Source organism: Hypomesus transpacificus, chromosome 11 (genome assembly GCF_021917145.1).
Source record: "Hypomesus transpacificus isolate Combined female chromosome 11, fHypTra1, whole genome shotgun sequence".
In the NCBI taxonomy this organism is placed as follows: domain Eukaryota; kingdom Metazoa; phylum Chordata; class Actinopteri; order Osmeriformes; family Osmeridae; genus Hypomesus; species Hypomesus transpacificus.
Genome location: NC_061070.1, coordinates 3,271,607 through 3,291,418, shown reverse-complemented (window position 1 = coordinate 3,291,418; position 19,812 = coordinate 3,271,607). Strand labels below are relative to the sequence as shown.

General features: G+C 50.0%; 1 protein-coding gene across 1 annotated transcript in view; it reads left to right on the top strand.

Annotated features, from left to right (window-relative positions):
- The first annotated feature begins 1,500 nt into the window (after positions 1–1,500).
- mcu (mitochondrial calcium uniporter) overlaps positions 1,501–19,812 on the top strand; it is a 45,674-nt gene continuing 27,362 nt past the window's right edge. Inside the window, exon 1 of the mRNA XM_047028712.1 lies at positions 1,501–1,970. Within this exon, the coding sequence (XP_046884668.1) occupies positions 1,854–1,970 (117 nt within the window). The 5' untranslated portion in view covers positions 1,501–1,853. The remainder of the gene's footprint in view (positions 1,971–19,812) is intronic.

The following is a 19,812-nucleotide window of genomic DNA, read 5'->3' as shown; positions in this document are numbered from 1 at the left end:
AGTCTCCGGGGCCTGTGGGCTGCAAAGCTGGATCTCCTCCTGGGATCAATAGAGAGGCCCTGAGATGAGCACACATGCTGCTTGTCTCTGCCAGAGAATTTGCATTTAAATTGCATCACCCACACAGTGCTGCAATGCACCTGGGATGCTGCTGAGGGGCTTGGGGCCCGTGGGGCTAGGGGGCCGGGGGGCTGGGGGGCCGGAGCGAGAAGGTGATTTATTAGGGCACAAGAAGCTGTGTATCTTAACACACGCCTGCCATGCCAACAACACACACACACACACAAAGGCGTTCAAACAGTTTTAGATTACTGATAACCAGCAGCACACCCCCTGTAAGATGGGCATGATTAGGACAATACTGTTTAATACTTAAACAGTACTGTGCTAGGATGAACTCTGTATCGTGGCCAGCCCACAGGTGTGGCTCTGTCACATGATAAGACAGTAAAACACGTCTGGCCACATTCCTCAGACTGCGTTCCAAACTCCAGTCCTAGCAACCTAATCTCAGCCGCAGACAGGAAACATCGGACAGGAAACACCAGGCAGGACACACCAGGCAGGACAAGGCTGGCCTGTTTGCCTCGCAGCCACTAGATTTCCATATGTTCAGGATAATTTCCATACCTCCCTCACCCCTGCCCCCCACCAACACACACACACAGTTTGAACAGTCCTGCTTTGTACATTTTCAAAGATACACAGTGGATACAATGGATTTAAAATCAACGAATTAGATTTGATCCTGTAGTTTTGCTACAACTGGCTTTGAAGGACAGTCTAATAATCGGGTAATAGCTTTCGATTAGATATGACAGTAGATTCACCAGCAGTAGAACTGAAGACTGCGTGGGTCACACAGTCCCAAAATATATATTCAGCAATTATTTTAATTGTACAATTTTGAGTCACAATAATTGCTATGAGGATTTTTTGTACAATCGTCCAATCGCTCCTTGTGGCTCAGAGAGAAACGTTTTGCAATATTTTGTAGTAAAGTCACAGCATGGTGGAATCCCGAGTCAGTCATTATTCGCGGTGCTGGCTTGTTATTCTCCGTTCTTGGGATCTCCTCGTGAATGAACTTCCTCGCGGTCTCTTATTGGCAGAATCATGTATTGACACGGTTCTGGCAAGAAAAACCTTTGCTCTAATTGGATGAAAAGTATAGGCGCCCGCCCTCAATAGGTCTAATCGACCAATCGTATGTCACTTTTTCTAATTTTCCCTTAAAATGTGCTTTCGAGGGTGCGGCAGGCTATCTGTCGTGCTGTAGAAACAATAATAAAAATAACCGTTTTTTTTTAGTTGCTGGTGCAATCACCTTGCTATGAGAGGGTCCACACGTTTTAAACGCCGGGGTATGCTTGAATTACAGAGTAGGTAGGGCATCTGACAAGTTATGGATTTAAATGGATCAAATTATAACTAATTCAAATAGTGTAACTAGGTAATATCTAACAACTCTGCATGTTAGTGGATGTATATTGGCTAATATCAGGCCATTATGCGGACGTCTTTTAGCCTACTTTCTTTGGGGATCCGCAACTTGGTAATTTGTAAATTTTGTTGTAGACTTTTGATAACATACAGCTGGGTTAATAATCAGAGAGGGTTGCGTGTCATTAAGCCACAAGGGGGTCTGATAAAATATAGCAACCCCGCAAATTTACCAATCGGCTGGTCACCCCCGGGTTACTAAACGTGCGCACCCACATTCCTGTCCGCGTTTAGCGCGTGTATGAGGTTGTTTGCCCAACCCGCCCACCACCTCCGTCCCTCCCTCCCCAGCTTGCTCGCTTTCGGTCAGCCCGCAGCATTCGCCTTCACAGCGAGGTTTTACTAGAGCGATGGCTGCGAAAGTGTGCAGATCCGTACTCCTACTGTCCCGGAGCAGCGGCGCGGGGGCCAGCAGCCTCCCCGCACTTCTTGTCTCCTCACAGCGACATCATCAGCACATACGAACGGTAAGTCTCCAGACCAGGATTCGTGAATGTGGTTCGGGACAAGGCAAGTCAGGACAGCGGAAAAAACGTTGGTGGGGCTGTGCTGTTTGATATCCTGTGCAGGCGGGCTAAGGAAGTAAAGGCTAACTAGCATCGTTAATAGTTCCATTCGACCCCCTTCTAAGATATTGATGGAAGCTTGCTGCGACATGACCCGAAGCCAGATGATAAGCTGATAAGCTATTGTGTTAACAAAAATTTTCGCGTACAGTCGGTGACCGGCCGCAGGCGCGCACCTTGTCTTTTTTGACAGCAGTAGCAATGCAGTTTTCAAGACTGCTGTAGCCACGACCGCCAAGAGAAGCTTGTTCCCCGTCAATCGGCGGGTGTGTGTCTGATCACAATACCTGTCAACGTCTTTTACTCTGCTCTTACTCTTTGCTACCAAGATGTTTAGTCGGTTACCACAAAGCGTTGATAATGTATGTGCTCGGACCACCTTGAATGTATGTATGTATGAATAAACTTAAACGTTTATCAACAGCTGTAGCTGTTGGTAAACCGCGACGGACGCTAGCTATATCATTATAGTTATTGTGACTTCTTTGAATATCGTCCGTTTTATTAAGATTATAGCTTTTGGTTTGCTTGTCAGTCGATGTGAGGGATTGCTCGGACCTACAGTAGACGCTGCTGTACTGTGCGTACGTGTACATTGTGTGCGTGTGTGAAAGAGAGAGAAAGCGGAAGATCTCTCTGCAGTGGGTCCGTGTGACAGTGCGGCAGAAACTCCACGGCATGTGGTGTGAACCGAGTCCGTGCGCGTCCATATAAGCGTGAGGGGAACTACAGACACACATGCGCGCGCGCGCGCACACATACACACTACAATCATGGAACTCCTCGCTTGATTATGTCACACTGTACATTCCCCCCCCACCCCCCCCCCCACACACTCCTGTGTCTGTGGGTGTTTCCCCGTTCTGGAGGGAGATCCTGCTTTTCCTGCTGGCTCAGGGAAACAGAAGCCTGGAGCTAAGCCTCACACTTTGACCGGCCGGGGCGCCATATACACAGCACCCTCACACATGCTGCCCACACACTGCACACAGGGCATTGTGTTTTAGATGTCTGGTTAATACTTCTCAATGGAGCCACAATTCGACCGTCAGCTCTTAATGGCATCGGATAGGAGCTGTCTCAGTAGTGGATGGAGGGATGACAGAGGGAGAAACAAGGACAATGGAGGATGGAAGGACTAGAAAGAGAAGGGATGAGGTAGAAAGAGGGATGAAGGAGAGAGAGGGATAAACATTTTTTCAAGATTGATTGATCGTGTGACGTGACAGGGCAGGGGCAGGGGACACAGATATCTGCTCTTGGCTCTTTGTGGGGCAAACCCATGTGAACATGGGGAGAACATGCAAACACAGAAAAATAGCTCTTCCCCCATAGTCCAGGAGATAGCCCTTCCTCCATAGTCAGGAGATGGCCTTTCCTCCATAGTCCAGAAGATAGCCCTTCCTCCATAGTCAGGAGATAGCCTTCCCTCATAGTCCAGAAGATAGCCTTTCCTCCATAGTCCAGGAGATAGCCTTTCCTCCATAGTCCAGGAGATAGCCCTTCCTCCATAGTCCAGAAGATAACCCTTCCTCCATAGTCCAGGAGATAGCCCTTCCTCCATAGTCCAGGAGATAGCCCTTCCTCCATAGTCCAGGAGATAGCCCTTCCTCCATAGTCAGGAGATAGCCCTTCCTCCATAGTCCAGGAGATAGCCCTTTCTCCATAGTCCAGGAGATAGCCCTTCCCTCATAGTCCAGGAGATAGCCTTTCCTCCATAGTCAGGAGATAGCCTTTCCTCCATAGTCAGGAGATAGCCTTTCCTCCATAGTCCAGGAGATAGCCCTTCCTCCATAGTCCAGGAGATAGCCCTTCCTCCATAGTCCAGGAGATAGCCCTTCCTCCATAGTCAAGAGATAGCCCTACCATCGTGCAAAGAGAGAGAGGGCTGAGGAATGGGGGGATGAGGGAGGGGGTTGAGGTAGAGAGATGGATGAGGGAGGGGATGAGGCAGAGAGAGGAATGAGGTAGAGAGAGGGGTGAGGGGAGGGGATGAGGTAGAGAGGGATAAGAGAGGGGGTGAGGCAGAGAGAGAGGGATGAGGGAGTGGGATGAGGTAGAAACAGTAACATGCAGGGACTGAGGAAGTCATGTCATCTTAGTTGTTAGTATGGCTTGGTTGATTTTTCTTTTGCCACATCCATCATGGGAGGATTGGCACACACACACACACACACACACACACACACACACACACACACACACACACACACACAAACTCCTCTGGTGTCTCTCGTTACATCATTTCTGTATCTCCGTGTTTCTAAGGCGACTGTCAACCCCGGGATAGCCTCTAGCTGTCAGACCCTACCCTCCAGAACTCTCAGTTGATCCCCTCCACCCCCAGCCTCTACTACTAGCCTCCACCCCAAGCCTCTATTCCCAGCCTCCACTCCCAGCCTCAACTCTCTACTCCCAGCCTCCACCCCCCGCCTCCACTCCCAGCCTTAACCCTCAACTCCCAGCCTCCACCCCCAGCCTCCACTCCCAGCCTCCACCCCCCGCCTCCACTCCCAGCCTTAAACCTCAACTCCCAGCCTCCACCCCCAGCCCCTAACCTCCATCTCCACCCCAGCCCTCACCCTCCAGGCTTACCCCCTCCATCCTAGCCCCCAGAGCTCGTATACTCCCCCTCACCCCAGTCCACCCTCAGCCTCCTATCCCTCCAGCTTCTAGCCCTGTCCCTGCTGTGAGCTGCTAGATTAGACCATATTCACCCCCAGTGGGAGACCATACTCAGCTTGTCCTCCTAACCTCCTAAACATGCAGTTCAACTCTATCTGACTGGCTGAGGGGACACGGCAGGCCAGTAAGAGTTGTGCTGCTGCTAAACTGCCTCTTTACGCTCCCCAGCTGTTAGACTGCCCCCCCCCCCCTCCCCTTCCCCCAGGTGTAGCTGCAGACCGCCCCCCCTCCAGGTGTGTGTAACTGGGTGTAGCTGTCAGCCAGGCTACTCAGGTGTGACACAGTGGCAGATCCTGTAGCTACACCTGTCAGAGAAGACAGGACTAAGATGGCAGCATATGTTACCTGAGTACGCATCCACACACGGTACACACACCCCCACACAAATACTTACATACATGCACACACACACACGCATACACGTAACATGCACACGCTGGCACACAAATACTTACATGCAAATGCACACACACACACCGCATGCACACACACCACACACACATGAACGCACACACAAACACTTACATAAACACACCCACTCACACATGTAAATACATACATGCATACACAAGTGCACACACACGCATGCAGACCTGTTTAGTACGGCGATGACGTTCTGTAGTTTAGCTCAGACACAAGTCATGTTCTGAGACTATATAAGTGTCAGCAGTGTGTTTTTGTCATATTGACCTGTCAATCAATCAATCAATCCTCCAGTCGATCAGTGGTCCAATTGAAGCCTACCTGTCTGTCCTCCATCACTACCACGCTGAAGACTGCTGGACCTGTCTGTCCTCCATCACTACCACGCTGAAGACTCCTGGACCTGTCTGTCCTCCATCACTACCACGCTGAAGACTCCTGGACCTGTCTGTCCTCCATCACTACCACGCTGAAGACTCCTGGACCTGTCTGTCCTCCATCACTACCACGCTGAAGACTCCTGGACCTGTCTGTCCTCCATCACTACCACGCTGAAGACTGTTGGGCCTGTCTGTCCTCCATCACTACCACGCTGAAGACTCCTGGACCTGTCTGTCCTCCATCACTACCACGCTGAAGACTGCTGGACCTGTCTGTCCTCCATCACTACCACGCTGAAGACTCCTGGACCTGTCTGTCCTCCATCACTACCACGCTGAAGACTGCTGGGCCTGTCTGTCCTCCATCACTACCACGCTGAAGACTGCTGGACCTGTCTGTCCTCCATCACTACCACGCTGAAGACTGCTGGGCCTGTCTCAGTGTGAGAAGCAAAAGGACAGCTCCCCTGGTCTATATCCTGCTCTGGGCTGGTTAGGTCCAGCCTGTTCTGGTCTGGTCATGGTCTATATCCTGCTCTGGGCTGGTTAGGTCCAGCCTGTTCTGGTCTGGTCCTAGTCTATATTTTGCTCTAGGCTGGTTAGGTCCAGCCTGTTCTGGTCTGGTCCTAGTCTATATTCTGCTCTGGGCTGGTTAGGTCCAGCCTGTTCTGGTCTGGTCTATATTTTGCTCTGGGCTGGTTAGGTCCAGCCTGTTCTGGTCTGGTCATGGTCTATATCCTGCTCTGGGCTGGTTAGGTCCAGCCTGTTCTGGTCTGGTCCTAGTCTATATTCTGCTCTGGGCTGGTTAGGTCCAGCCTGTTCTGGTCTGGTCTATATTTTGCTCTGGGCTGGTTAGGTCCAGCCTGTTCTGGTCTGGTTCTGGTCTATATCCTGCTCTGGGCTGATTAGGTCTAGCCTGTTCTGGTCTGGTTCTGGTCTATATCCTGCTCGGTGCTGGTTAGGTCCAGCCTGTTCTGGTCCTGGTCTATATCCTGGTTTGGGCTGGTTAGGTCCAGCCTGTTCCGGTCTGGTCTGTACTGCTGTGGTTAGGTCTGGGGCCGTTTTTCCAAAACATTTTATCTTACCACTAAAGAGTTCTCTTAAATAGCAGTAAAAGTTCTTAACAAAGTTTCATCCTAAAACATATTCTCAAAGCTGCTGAGACCAACTTTTAAGGAATGGGGAGAAATCTTAAGCCAAGACAAAGGGTGGGGTAGACCTGGTTGCCAATGTCAACAAAGTTACTAACTATGCCCACAGTGATTGACTAATAGGGGATGGGTCTTTGTCAATGATTTCATCATAGAAATATTGCAGAACAAGTTTTAATTTTACAATATGTAAAGTTTTAAAATAGAAATGTAGCCTTATTCAAATAAAGATGTTCAATTGTAGGTTGTGTCACTAATTAAACAGGTATATGTTTAGCTAATTGTCAGTCTCTTACACGTGCATCTTGTAAACAAATGTCGATATGCATGAAGGCTGCCAGGGCCGGTCCTTCCTACAGGCGACATAGGCAGCTGCCTAGGGCAGCATGGAGAGGGGGGCAGCATGGAGAGGGGGGCAGCATGGAGAGGGGGGCAGCATGGAGAGGGGGGCAGCATGGAGAGGGGGGCGGCACGAAGAGGGGGGCGGCACGGAGAGGGGGGGCGGCACGGAGAGGGGGGGCGGCACGGAGAGGGGGGGCGGCACGGAGAGGGGGGGCGGCACGGAGAGGGGGGCGGCACGGAGAGGGGGGCGGCACGGAGAGGGGGGGCGGCACGGAGAGGGGGGCGGCACGGAGAGGGGGGGCGGCACGGAGAGGGGGGGCGGCACGGAGAGGGGGGGCGGCACGGAGAGGGGGGGCGGCACGGAGAGGGGGGCGGCATTTTCTCAAGTGCATCCATTAATTAACCCTCCCGCACTACCGGCAAAGGGCGCCAACTGCGCCACGTCATATGTCCGTGTTGTGGTTGGGGGGGGGGTGGGGGGGGGGGGGGGGGCGGCGGCACCCTGATTTGCGCTCCCGGGGGGTGGGGGGGGGGTTGATAAATCTTGCCTAGGGGGCCAAATGTGCTAGGACCGGTACTGAAGGCCGCTATATGAATTGTCGATGTGGGGTCTGCAGAGGGCATATTGTTTAATGCAATGTGATGTGTTCCACTGATGGATGGCTGAGATAATATACCTAGTTCATTTGCGCTGCAGAGCTGCATTTTCCCTGCGGTGAAGTAGAGTAGAGTTGTCAACCTTTGATCTCCGGTGTTACTGGGTTGTTTCAATAAGTGACTGCAACCCTGATGACAATTCTGATACCCGACGATACATTTTCGTAAGCTCAATATCACAACATGTTTAAAAAATGTTTATGTTCATGGTTTTAGTGATTTGGGAGTCCTCTTGACCACGCCTAACTTTTCACAGATCATTTAAGAGCTGGTTTTAGCACTAAAACGCTTTGTGAAATACAAAAATGAGGAGTCCCAAAATGAGGACTGATGCCCATTATTTTAAAGAGTTTCTCCTAAATTAGGAATTAAGAGCTACTTTTAGCCTCAAGATGTTTTGTGAGTACGGCCCCTGGTCTGATATATCCTGGTATTTTCTGGTCTTGTCTTGATTAGCCTGGTCTAGTCGGCTTAGATCTGGCCTGATCTGGTTAGATCTGGTCTATCCTAGCCTGTTATGGTTTGTCCTGGTCTAGCTGGTCCGGGGCTAGTCTTATCCTATGTTATCTTAGCCTGGCATAGTTTGGTCTCATCTTGCTAGGGCCAGGTGGATCATCAAATGTTTTTCAATTGCAATTTTGGTTACCTACAATTAGGGAAGCACGATAATCGAGATGAAACGATTATTATGCCGCATTCAGTTTAGCGATGATGCTCTCGTTTTAGTCTTGCGTTATAAATCACACTACTCCTCCGGCTTCTTGGTATGGGGTGATGTGACTGCTTTAGCACTCTGCTTAGCACTCTGCTGCATGCTCGTCAACGGGGGTACAGTCGTAACACACTAGACTACTGGGGTAGCTTTCAAAGTACAATGTATAACAATGTGCTATCCTCCTTTTCTACCTCAATCTTGGCAAACTGCAGCAAGCCCTCTATCCTTTATCAGGATTCCAATCGGACGAGACTTTGGAGACAAGCATGTTGATGAGATCTGATTACCTATTAGATACATTTTTTTTTTAAGTTTAAGTATTTTAAGGTCTTTTTTCTTCAAAGATCAATGAATGGATGATGTTTCCAAAGTCAAATAAGTAATTGCATTACATTATTGTGATCTCAATATGGACCAAAATTATCTTGATTATTTTTGCCAGAATTGAGCAGCCTTAGATCTATGTTGGTATACTCTAGTCTGGCCTGGTCTGGCTACATCCTCCAGGTGGGGAGAGTCGCTTGCCCTGGTCAGTGTGTGTGTGTAGACCCAGCTGACCTGGGGTCAGTGCTGCGGCTGTCTGTTAGGGAGGTCAGTGTGTGTGTGTAGACCCAGCTGACCTGGGGTCAGTGCTGCGGCTGTCTGTTAGGGAGGTCAGTGCTGCGGCTGTCTGTTAGGGAGGTCAGTGTGTGTAGACCCAGCTGACCTGGGGTCAGTGCTGCGGCTGTCTGTTAGGGAGGTCAGTGCAGCGGCTGTCTGTCAGGGAGGTCAGTGCTGCGGCTGTCTGTTAGGGAGGTCAGTGCTGCGTCTGTCTGTTAGGGAGGTCAGTGCTGCGACTGTCTGTTAGGGAGGTCAGTGTGTGTTGACCCAGCTGACCTGGGGTCAGTGCTGCGGCTGTCTGTCTGTTAGGGAGGTCAGTGCTGCGGCTGTCTGTTAGGGAGGTCAGTGCTGCGGCTGTCTGTTAGGGAGGTCAGTGCTGCGTCTGTGGTCCCTGAGAGCAGGCTGCCTGTTCCCACAGGAGAGACCAACTAGGAGAGAGTCTCAGCTAGCCTGGGCCATGTGAGTCAGCTGCTCCTCCTCCTCGTCTTCCTCCTCCTCCTCGCCATCTGCTCTGCTCCTGTGTTGATGTCACACTAGAGCGTTGGACGCCGCCAGTGTCGGGGGAGAAGGTGTGGTGCATTCTGGGAAACGCTCCACTGATTGATGTCTTGTCTCTGTTTCGATGGCCTTCATCTCCCTCTGGCACATCCTCCTTTTCTCTTCTTCCCTCCTCTCTTCTCATCTCCCCCTCCTCTTCCCTTCATCCCCTCTCCTCTTCCTCTCCTCTCTTCATCTCCTCCTCCTCTCCTCTCTTCATCTCCCCCTCTCCTCTTCCTCTCCTCTGTTCTCCTCCTCTCTCTAAGCTCATTAACATGTTCGCGGGCCAGTTAGTGGTGGGCAGGGTCTAGGGGGCATGACCCCATGTGGCCTGCTAATCCAATCAGCATCCACTTAACCCGAGTCCCCCCTCCCACCACTCTGGTGTCCAGGGAGCTGGATGATCCCAGCAGGAGAGCTGAGACCCTGAAGCTGCTGAGAGCCTTGGGACATTTCTGCCTTGTCATCTTTGGGTAGAGGTTAGGTGGATGGACGGATGGAGCAAGAGATGGATGGATTGATGGACTGATGGATTGATGGATGGATTAAGGGATGGACGAATGGATGGATGGGCTGATAGCTGTCAGGGAATGCCTGGGTGTTCTAAGCATCCAGGATTAGACTAACCCACTGTCTGTCTTAAGATTTACACAGGCTAACCTGCAGCTCTCCTGGGAGCGAAAGCTCTCCTGGCCTCAGATCTGCTGTCAGTGTACACACACACACACACACAGGATCTCCAAGAGACATCTTTATAGTCCCCAGAGACCCCTCCTGTCACCTGCTGTGATGAATAGTGTCAGGAAGGAAGTGTTTCGAGTGTGTATGTCATAGAGAAAGACAGTGTTGGATAAGACCGAGTGTTTTGTCAGTGTTCTTTGTGTGTGTGGGTGTGTGTGTGTGTGTAATCGTTGATGCTGGTTTTAAGGCCCGGTGATTGGCAGCCTTAGACCCCTCCACTGTAGTTGCCGCGGTGACAGTGATCGATGTTGCAGCATCAGTGTGATTGATGGGTTCTTAGAGTCAATCTGGATTGAATGTCGGTTTATTATATCAGTTTCAGAGGACAATAGGGACCCAATCGCCCTTGGGAAATAAAACTGATTATGCACAACAGCATTGTGGCCCCCCTGGTCCCCATTGCCCCCGATTGGCCCCTCACAGCCTGCAACAGCCAGCTCTTAGCATCCTCCCTGATTAGTGATAACAATAGAATTGATTGATTTACCAATACCGGTCATGCAACAGCCTTCCCAGTCCTACCAACCACTTTTTAAATGACACAGATCATTAGCAGATTAGCCTAGCATGTGGCCAGGCACATGAGCCTAGCATGTGGCCAGGCACATGAGCCTAGCATGTGGCCAGGCACATTAGCCTAGCATGTGGCCAGGCACATGAGCCTAGCATGTGGCCAGGCACATGAGCCTAGCATGTGGCCAGGCACATTAGCTTAGCACGTGAACCTTTCTTAAAACTCCTCATATCCTGACAGTATGCATCAGTATGCATTATCAGTATGCATTCTCCTTAGAAAAATTACGCAGCACACGTAAAAACTCTGCAAACGTGCATAAACACTAATGAAGTTACCAAAGAATCAACTCACTATCTTAGTCACCGACTGTATCACGGGCAGGGTGTCACATGCACTAGTACGCATAATGCATCACTAATACCAAACGTCAAACTGTTACACCTTCTGTGGGAAGAATTGCGTGTCACTACCCAACTGAAACCATCGCTTTGGTTACGTGTCGCCCCAGATTTGTTTAGCACAACGCCTGGGCTGCTGTTGCTGATGAATAGCTGTTTAACATACAGGTGTCCTAATCTAAATAAGTGAGTTAATATATTTGTGTAGGTTATCAGGCTGTGGTTCTATTGGCCAGGATCAGAGAGGTTGCCATGGCAGCATCTTGCTCTCTGTGGTAAATATTCAGGTAGAGCCAGGGTCGTCATAGTATCAGTTCAGGAGATCATCGATTAGTTTACAGGACACTCTGTCCTCATAGCTTAGACTGGGCGGTGTTAGCTAATGACACTATCCTGTCCCATAAACCCTGACCTGTGAGATACTCTCTATCTCAAGGCCTTGACTTTCTCGTAAAACCAAGCCTTTGTTCTGTCTCTGTCTCTCTCTCTGTCTCTGTCTCTGTCTCTCTCTCTGTCTCTCTCTCATCGTATTATGGGATTCTGCTGTGAGGGAGTGAGAAGGCATTCCTGTTAGATACGGGTGCTGTTAGAACCTGTTGTACAGGAGTTAAGTTGAGCAGAACTGCATTCTGCCTCCTCTTTGTCAACTTCCTGTCACTGTCTCACCTGTCTGTAACACCTTTTGTATCTCACCTGAGAGAGAGAAATGAGTTGAATTTGTTTGAGGGGCAGAGGGACTTCCTGATTGACTGAGTGGCTTATTGACCGACTGACTGATGAACTGACTTCATTTGGGGCAGATCTTTCCTTGCTGACACCTCCTAGTGTTCTAGCACAGACCTGTCTTAATTGAGACCTCCGTCAGTCCGAGCTGAGCTTAGGTTATAGGTGGTTAGGTTAGACTATAGATTAGGTTAGATGTGGAGGCTTAGTTACGGTTAATTAGGGTTAGTCGTGGAGGGTTGGTTAGGGTTAGACGTGGAGGGTTAGTTAGGGTTAGACATGGAGGGTTAGTTAGTAGCGCATAGTAGTTACTGGAGATGCAGATGCTGAGGGCGTTCTGAACCCCACCTGACCTATGACCCCTTACATACAATCCTGACCAATCATTATAGCCCAGTGAGAAAAGGATTTCAGTTTACAGTTTCAACTCATTATGCCTGGCTGGATGATCTCTCACTCACTCAGCCCTTTCTCTCTCAGTGTGTTTGCTTTTTGCTGAACATTGCATGATTGGATAAACCACTTATGGATTTTCAGGGTCGCTTAAGAAGATGAACTAGGACCGAAATGAATCTGTCAGATTTCATATATTGTTTTCAATTGACTATGCTGGATCAATGGAGGTAGATGGTGGCTTGGAGAGGAGAGTGGGATGGGGGGTAATAGAACCATTGGGATGAGTGAGTGTGTGTGTGTGTGTGTGTGTGTGTGTGTGTGTGTGTGTGTGTGTGTGTGTGGGGGGGGGGGGGTTAGGGTTGGGGGGGGATCCACATGCTCTCCAACAAGGACACGCATACAGTCACTTAACCTGGAAGAGCCTTAATGTGTGTTTGGCTGTCAGTCAATCCTGGCTGCTGGAGGGATGTGAGGACCACCTTCATGCAGCAGGTCTGTTATCTGGAATCTTCCCTCCTGTCTGTTCTGCTTTCATGTTCATGAGCCCCATTCAGAACACATCCCTCAGCTCCACTGTCCTGAGTAGCTGGGCTGGCCATGACCTTCAGCTTATAGTGTTACCTACCCACCCTGTTTCTACTCTCCCTTTCTCTACCCTCCCTCTCTAAACTCCCTCTCTACCCTCCCTCTCTTTACAAACCCTCTCTACCTCACTCTCACCTTCCCTCCTCTCCTCTACCCTCCCTCTTCTCTACACTTACTCAGCGTTTCCCACAGATTAGAAATCTAGTTGTGGCGGGGAGGGGGTTGTCAGACCGGGGGGGGGGGGGGGGGGGGGGGGGGGGGGGGGTGGGGGAGTCGTAATAATTCCTTCGTTAATAATTCGTTACACAGTTAATTTGTTAATAATTTGTTACATTAAATATTAACCCTAAATGATTCACACCTTCACGAAATTAACAACAACTAATATATCATTTCTGCATTATGCATGTAGCCACGCTAGTGCTAAACAACTATTTAACTGGTCGGCTCCAGGACGCCGGGTAAGTAGCTAGCTCCTGAGACTTCTCACCAAAAGAACGAAGGGGAACCTTCGAGTAGGTAGGCCTACCTAGCAAAAAGTTGCCTCAACTTTCCTCAACTTTTAGCTACGGCACTAATGCTGAAAGCTCGCTGATATAGCTGTCGGTCTTACTAGAACGGCGTATGTATGCATTGTTGCTAACGTGTGCTGACGTTGTGACTGTGCATATGTGAGAAAGACGCATGAGTGACAGAGAGACGGAGGGAGGGCAGGGGAAAGAAAGTGCAGCTGAACGAATACGCTGCGTGTTTTAACCTAAATAGCGATTAAAAAAAATGTTTCACGAAACGCAATATGTGGCGGCCGGTGTTGATTCTGTGGCGCACCGCCACAAATTAGTCTATGTGTGGGAAACACTGCTTACTCTCTACCCTCCCTCTACTCTCCCCTCCCTCTCCTCTCCTCTACCCTCCTTCTCTCTGTCTCTCCTCTCCTCTACCCTCCTCTCTGTCTCTCCCCTCCCTCTCCTCTCCTCTCCTCTACCCTCCTTCTCTGTCTCTCCCCTCCCTCTCCTCTACTCTACCCTCCCTCTCTCTACCCTCCCCCTCTGTGCCGCCTCCCTCCATACCCCTTCCCCACCCCGCTCCCTCCAACATGATTCCCCCTTCCCATCAACACACCTTCAGCTGCCCTCTAGCCATGTCACACTTGTGTTCGATAAGTAACATTGTCACACGAGTATTGTTACATGCTAAACTGTAGCACATGGCCAGTAGCAGGGCTCCTGCTGTAGATGGTAGCTGCATGCCCCTCAGGAGACCAGCAGGCCAGGGTGAGGGGGGGGGGTGAGACGACCAGTTGAGCATGTGGCATTCCCGGAAAGGATGGAGAGGGGGCAGGTGGAGGGAGGGAAGGAGGGAGGGATGAGCAGAGGGGATGGGGAGGAAGGGGGAGAGTGGAAGGGGAAAGAGGTGGGTTGTAGGGAGAGAGAAGAGAGGAGAAGGAGAGAGGACAGACTCGCATAGAGAAGTAGGAGGAAGAGGATGGTGAAGTGTTATCCATCTGGTGTAACAGGAGACATCTCCTTTGGTAGTAGCGTACCGTAGATTTGTGGACAGCAGAGTGGCACACCTGCCATTTCTTTATATTCTATTTGGACACTGGTATCCAAAGTGACAAACAAGTAGTGCATGTAGAAAGTATGTCAGATAATGAAGGATTAGAAGGGCTAACAGTATTACTGTGATTAGCTGGTAATGATGAATGACAAGGTATAGTGTTAGGAAGTCAGGATGACAGAGAGAGGACGAGCAGTGGAGGCCAGGAGCACGACACCCCAGACCCTGCAGAGTGTGTTGTGTGTGTGTGTGGGGGGAGAGAGAGAGAGAGTGTGTGTGTGTGTGTGTGTGGAAAGAGAGAGTGTGTGTGTGTGTGTGTGTGGAAAGAGAGTGTGTGGAGAGTGTGTGTGTGGAGAGAAAGAGTGTGTGTGTGTGGAAAGAGAGTGTGTGTGTGTGTGTGTGTGGAAAGCGAGAGAGTGTGTGTGTGCATGCTCTTGGTGAGAGGGCGTGGAGGGTTCTCCTGCTGTCTCAGCAGTCTAGTGAAGCACCTCTCTGAGCTACTCTGTGCTACACACCCTGTCACCCGAGACTAGGGCTGCTGCAACTAACATTATTTTAATAATCGATTAATCTGGCGATTATTTTTGGGATGAATCGGATACAAATTGGGCTCAAGCCTTCGGCGAGCACAACCATTGTTTTCTCTCATACATATGAGATAAATGTTATTGATTATTTTTCCCTCCCCTAAGGATCCCTCAATACTTTAGTGGTTCCCAACCCTGGTCCTCAGGGACCCCCTGTCCTGCATGTTTTAGATGGTGGTCATAGCAGGCTTCTGGAGGCTTCTGCAAAGCTGGATAACGACCCATTCATTTGGTTTGTTGGAGCAGGGAAACATCTAAAACATGCAGGACAGGGGGTCCCTGAGGACTATGGTTGGGAACCACAACGTCAGTGTCAAAATGTCTGTCTTGGTCCTGATTGCGTTGCTTGTATAGGGATTTCGTTCCGTTGCACGGTTTAGGCTGATATCAGTACCATAGCTAAAAGACTTGGAAGGTTAAGGCTACTTTTCGCTAGGTACCTACAAACATGTCTTAATCTGCTAAACAAGTGAGTTCCCCTTCGTTCCTTTGGTGAGCTGTCTCACGAGCCCTACTTACCCGCCATCATGGAGCCGACCAACTAAATACATATTTTGCACTAGCGTTGCTACCTGCATATACCTACAGTTGGCAGCTGTGCTCCGTAGAAACATACCTATTTGCAACCGATGCAAGCATACTCCACAATTTCCCCAGAAACGGAGCACAGCTGCCAGCTGTAGGTATATTTCCCCAGAAATTGTACACTTTAGTTTAGTGTGAAATGCTCCCACACCTTTGATGAGTTAGGTCGTAGGCTTGTGATTTATCTGCCTCCACCATGTTTCAGAACAACGTTACGGGTCTCTCCGATGGTCTTTCCTCTACCTCCGCTCTGCTCCGCGTTCAACTCAACTTATTTTATTTTTATACTCAAACATGTCCGCGACTTAGTGAGTGGCGTAATAGTCGCGCGACACGAGTTGATCATGAAATTAGTTGCCAAGTCTTTTAATAATCGAATGTTATTGATTCATTATTGCAGCCCTACTGCAGACTACTGCAGGAGGAGAGGGGACAGACAGGCAGACAGGCAGACAGGCAGACACACAGGCTGGCAGGCAGACAGGCAGGTGTGGGGTCCAGACACCCCTTGCTTCAGCTGTCATACAGGAGAACGGGATCCTGTCCCTCTGCAGAGGACGTAGGACCTTCATCATCATCATCCTCATCCTCATTACAGTGCAAATGAAAGGCACCTCTGCGAGGCTGGCAGCAGAGATAATAGATTGATGTTAATGACCCTGGGTCTGTAATCCCTGGCTGATGAAGTCCCCCAACCAGGCCTGGCGTTGGCCCGGCCGGGGAGGAGGGGGGGGGGGGGGGTCATCCATCTTGACCTCCAGCAGTCTTGTGTTTACTCAGGGTGCCGCACAGGATTACACAACACAGACAGGATGTGACACATCCTTCCGTAATCCCTCCAACAAATGAAACTCGTTATTTCTACTTTTCTGTTTGCCTTCCATCTCTCTGTCTCTCTCTCTCTCTGTCTCCGTATCCCTTTTATTAATAGCTTGATGAGAATCCAGACCTGAAAAGTGGCTTTGCCCGCTAACACGCTCATTGCCATGGAGACCGGAACCGATGTGTGTGAGTTAGCGAGTTAGTGAGCAAGTGAGAGCCTCTGAATGTCTGTTTTCTGTGTGGATGAATGTAGAAGGTAAGATGGATCCAGGCAGGACCTTGTGCGGACGAAAAGGTTGGGGTGTGTGGGATAGACGGAGAGACAATTCCAGTTCTAAAAAGCCTTCTTAGACAGTAAAATACTAGCAATTCATCTGATAGGTGATACAGGATTGTGTCAAACGCGCGGGAGCAAGTTGTAACTGGACCCTCAGCTTGGGAGCATTTTGTGACTGTGTGTGTGTTTACATTGGTGTGTATGTAAGCAAGTTCATATATTGTTCATTCAACAGTGTTGTACCTGGTGGCACAGTGTTCCCTGGGACAATGGTGTGTGTGTGTATGTCTCCCTAGTAGTCTATGTTCCTCAGTGTGACCACACAGGGAAGGCCGTTGCTACGTGGTGGAAGGTGGATATGATTCACCTTGGCTTGGAGGGGACCCATTACTGTGTGGATTTTCATATGTCTGTAGTTATTATTTGTCAATCAAGTCAATATTTCAAACCAAAATAATACACTTGAGGAAAACTTTTTCTTGTTTATATAGTTACATTTATGCATTCAGCAGACGCTTTTATCCAAAGCGACTTCCAAGAGAGTTTTACCAAAGTGCATAAGTCACTGATCATAACAGCCCCAAACATTGTGGGTAGCCAAACATGTAGCATACATTGTGAAACCAAATAAGTCCCAAAGGGAAGAACAATAAGAGCATGTAGCTAGACAAGTTACAATTAAACAGCAAGAACCTCAAAAGTCTCAATAAGAGTCATTGGGATCCAGGGGGAAAACTAACATCCAGCCAAACATTCCTAAGTGCCGTTGTACTCCTGGAACAAGTGCATCTTGAGCCTTTTCTTGAAGGTGGGGAGACAGTCAGTGTCCCTGATGGAGGTGGGGAGCTGATTCCACAATTGGGGGGCCAGACATGAGAACAGCTTGTGCTGGGACCGGGCGCTCTTGAGCGGTGGGACCACCAGACGGTTGTCAGAGGAAGACCGTAGGTGGCGGGTGGGGGTGTAAGGCTGGTGGAGAGACTTGATGTAGTCGGGTGCAGTCCCATTCGCCGCTCAGAAGGTCAGTACCAGAGTTTTGAATCTGATACGGGCCGTGATGGGAAGCCAGTGGAGGGAGATGAGGAGCAGGGTAACATGGGAGCGTCTGGGTAGATTGAAGACCAGACGGGCCGCCGCATTCTGAATCCTCTGGAGAGGGCGGGTTGCGCATGCTGGGAGACCAGCGAGCAGCGAGTTGCAGTAGTCCAACTTGGAGAGGACCAGTGCCTGGACTAGCAGCTGTGTGGAATGCTCAGGCAGTTATCTCCTGATCTTCCGGATGTTGTAGAGGGTGAATCTACACGACCGGGAGACCGCAGCAATGTGGGCTGTGAAGGACAGCTCATCATCCATGGTCATCCCGAGGTTCCTGGCAGAGGATGAAGGGGTCACCGTCGCAGATCCCAGGGTGATTGACAGATCGTGGGAGGATTTCTGTTTTGGCTAGGTTCAGCTGGAGGTGGTGCTTGGTCATCCAGGCGGAGGTGTGTGTGAGGCAGGCCTCAATCCTAGCTGAGATCCCCGGATCAGTCGGGGGGAACGACAGGTACAGCTGCGTGTCGTCAGCGTAGCAGTGGTAGGAGAAGCCATGGGAGGTGATGATTGGTCCAAGTGAGGTGGTGTACAGAGAGAAGAGGAGGGGTCCAAGGACAGAGCCCTGTGGGACACTAGTGGAGAGCTGGCGAGGGTCTGACAGTTTGCCTCCTCAGGAGACCTGGTAGGATCTTTCCGACAGGTAGGATGAGATCCAGTGAAGTGCAGTGCCAGTGATGCCCATCTCAGAGAGTCTGGCAAGCAGGATTTGATGGTTAACCGTATCACATGTTGCAGAAAGGTCCAGCAGAATGATGACGAATGACCTCGAAGCCGCTCTGGCAGACTGGAGGGCAGTGGTGACTGAAAGGAGGGCAGTTTCTGTGGAGTGGCCAGTCTTGAAGCCCGATTGGTTGGGGTCAAGCAGGTTGTTCTGAGAGAGAAAGTTCGACAGTTGGTTAGATACAGCGCGTTCAATTGTTTTAGAAAAGAGAGGTAGCAGTGATACCGGTCTGTAGTTCTGGAGGACGGCTGGGTTAAGGGAGGGTTTTTTGAGTAGAGAACTAACTCTAGCCGAGGCAGAGGGTAAAGTGCCGGAAGTAAGAAAAGAGTTAAGGACATGGAGAAGAAAAGTTAAGATGGAGGGAGAGATGGTTTGAAAGAGACGGGAGGGGAATGGATCAAGGGGACAGGAGGTGGGGCAATGAGAGAAAATGAGGTCAGATATCTCGCCTCGGACAGGGGAGAGAAAGAGTTTAGACAATAGATAGTTAGAAATCTCTTGGTTCCCCCTCCTCCCCGCTCCTGCATGTTTCCAATTCCATTGTGCAGTGAGACTGTTGGACAGTTGGATTGCCTTAGCAACGGCTGGCAGGAAAATGTTGCAACAGTAACCTGCTGCACGAAAAAAGAAAAACCAAGGACAGAGAAATGACAGTCAATGCTGGGAAATTGCTCTTAACATGAATTGTTAATTGTTTAAAAGCTAGCACTTCTCACGCTTCATGAAACTCAGCTAGTTATCTGACATTGCCCGCAGTGAAAACCACAGTAACCGACAATGGGCTGATATCTCCGTAATTAATTAGATCCTGAGTTACCATTCAACTAAAACACACACACATAACGATGGATATATTTTGTCAGGGGGCCCGGGATTCCTCAGACAGCCAGCCTTAACAACCAGACATCCAGCCCCGATAACCAGACAGCCAGCCCTAACAACCACACAGCCAGCCCTAACAACCAGACAGCCAGCCCCGATAACGAGACAGCCAGCCCTAACAACCAGACAGCCAGCCCTATCAACCATCCAGCCAGCCCTAACAACCAGCCAACATGTGATTTCCAGGACAGAGCTGAGAGGGACTCTGTCATTTTCCACAGAGAACCCAGGGGAGTCCCTGCTCTGCACAGGGGGGAGGGAGGAAGAGCCGGAGAGAGATAGGGGAGGGATGGATAGAGAAAGGGAAGGATGTAGAGAGAGATAGGGGAGGGATGGATAGAGAGAGGGAAGGATGTAGAGAGAG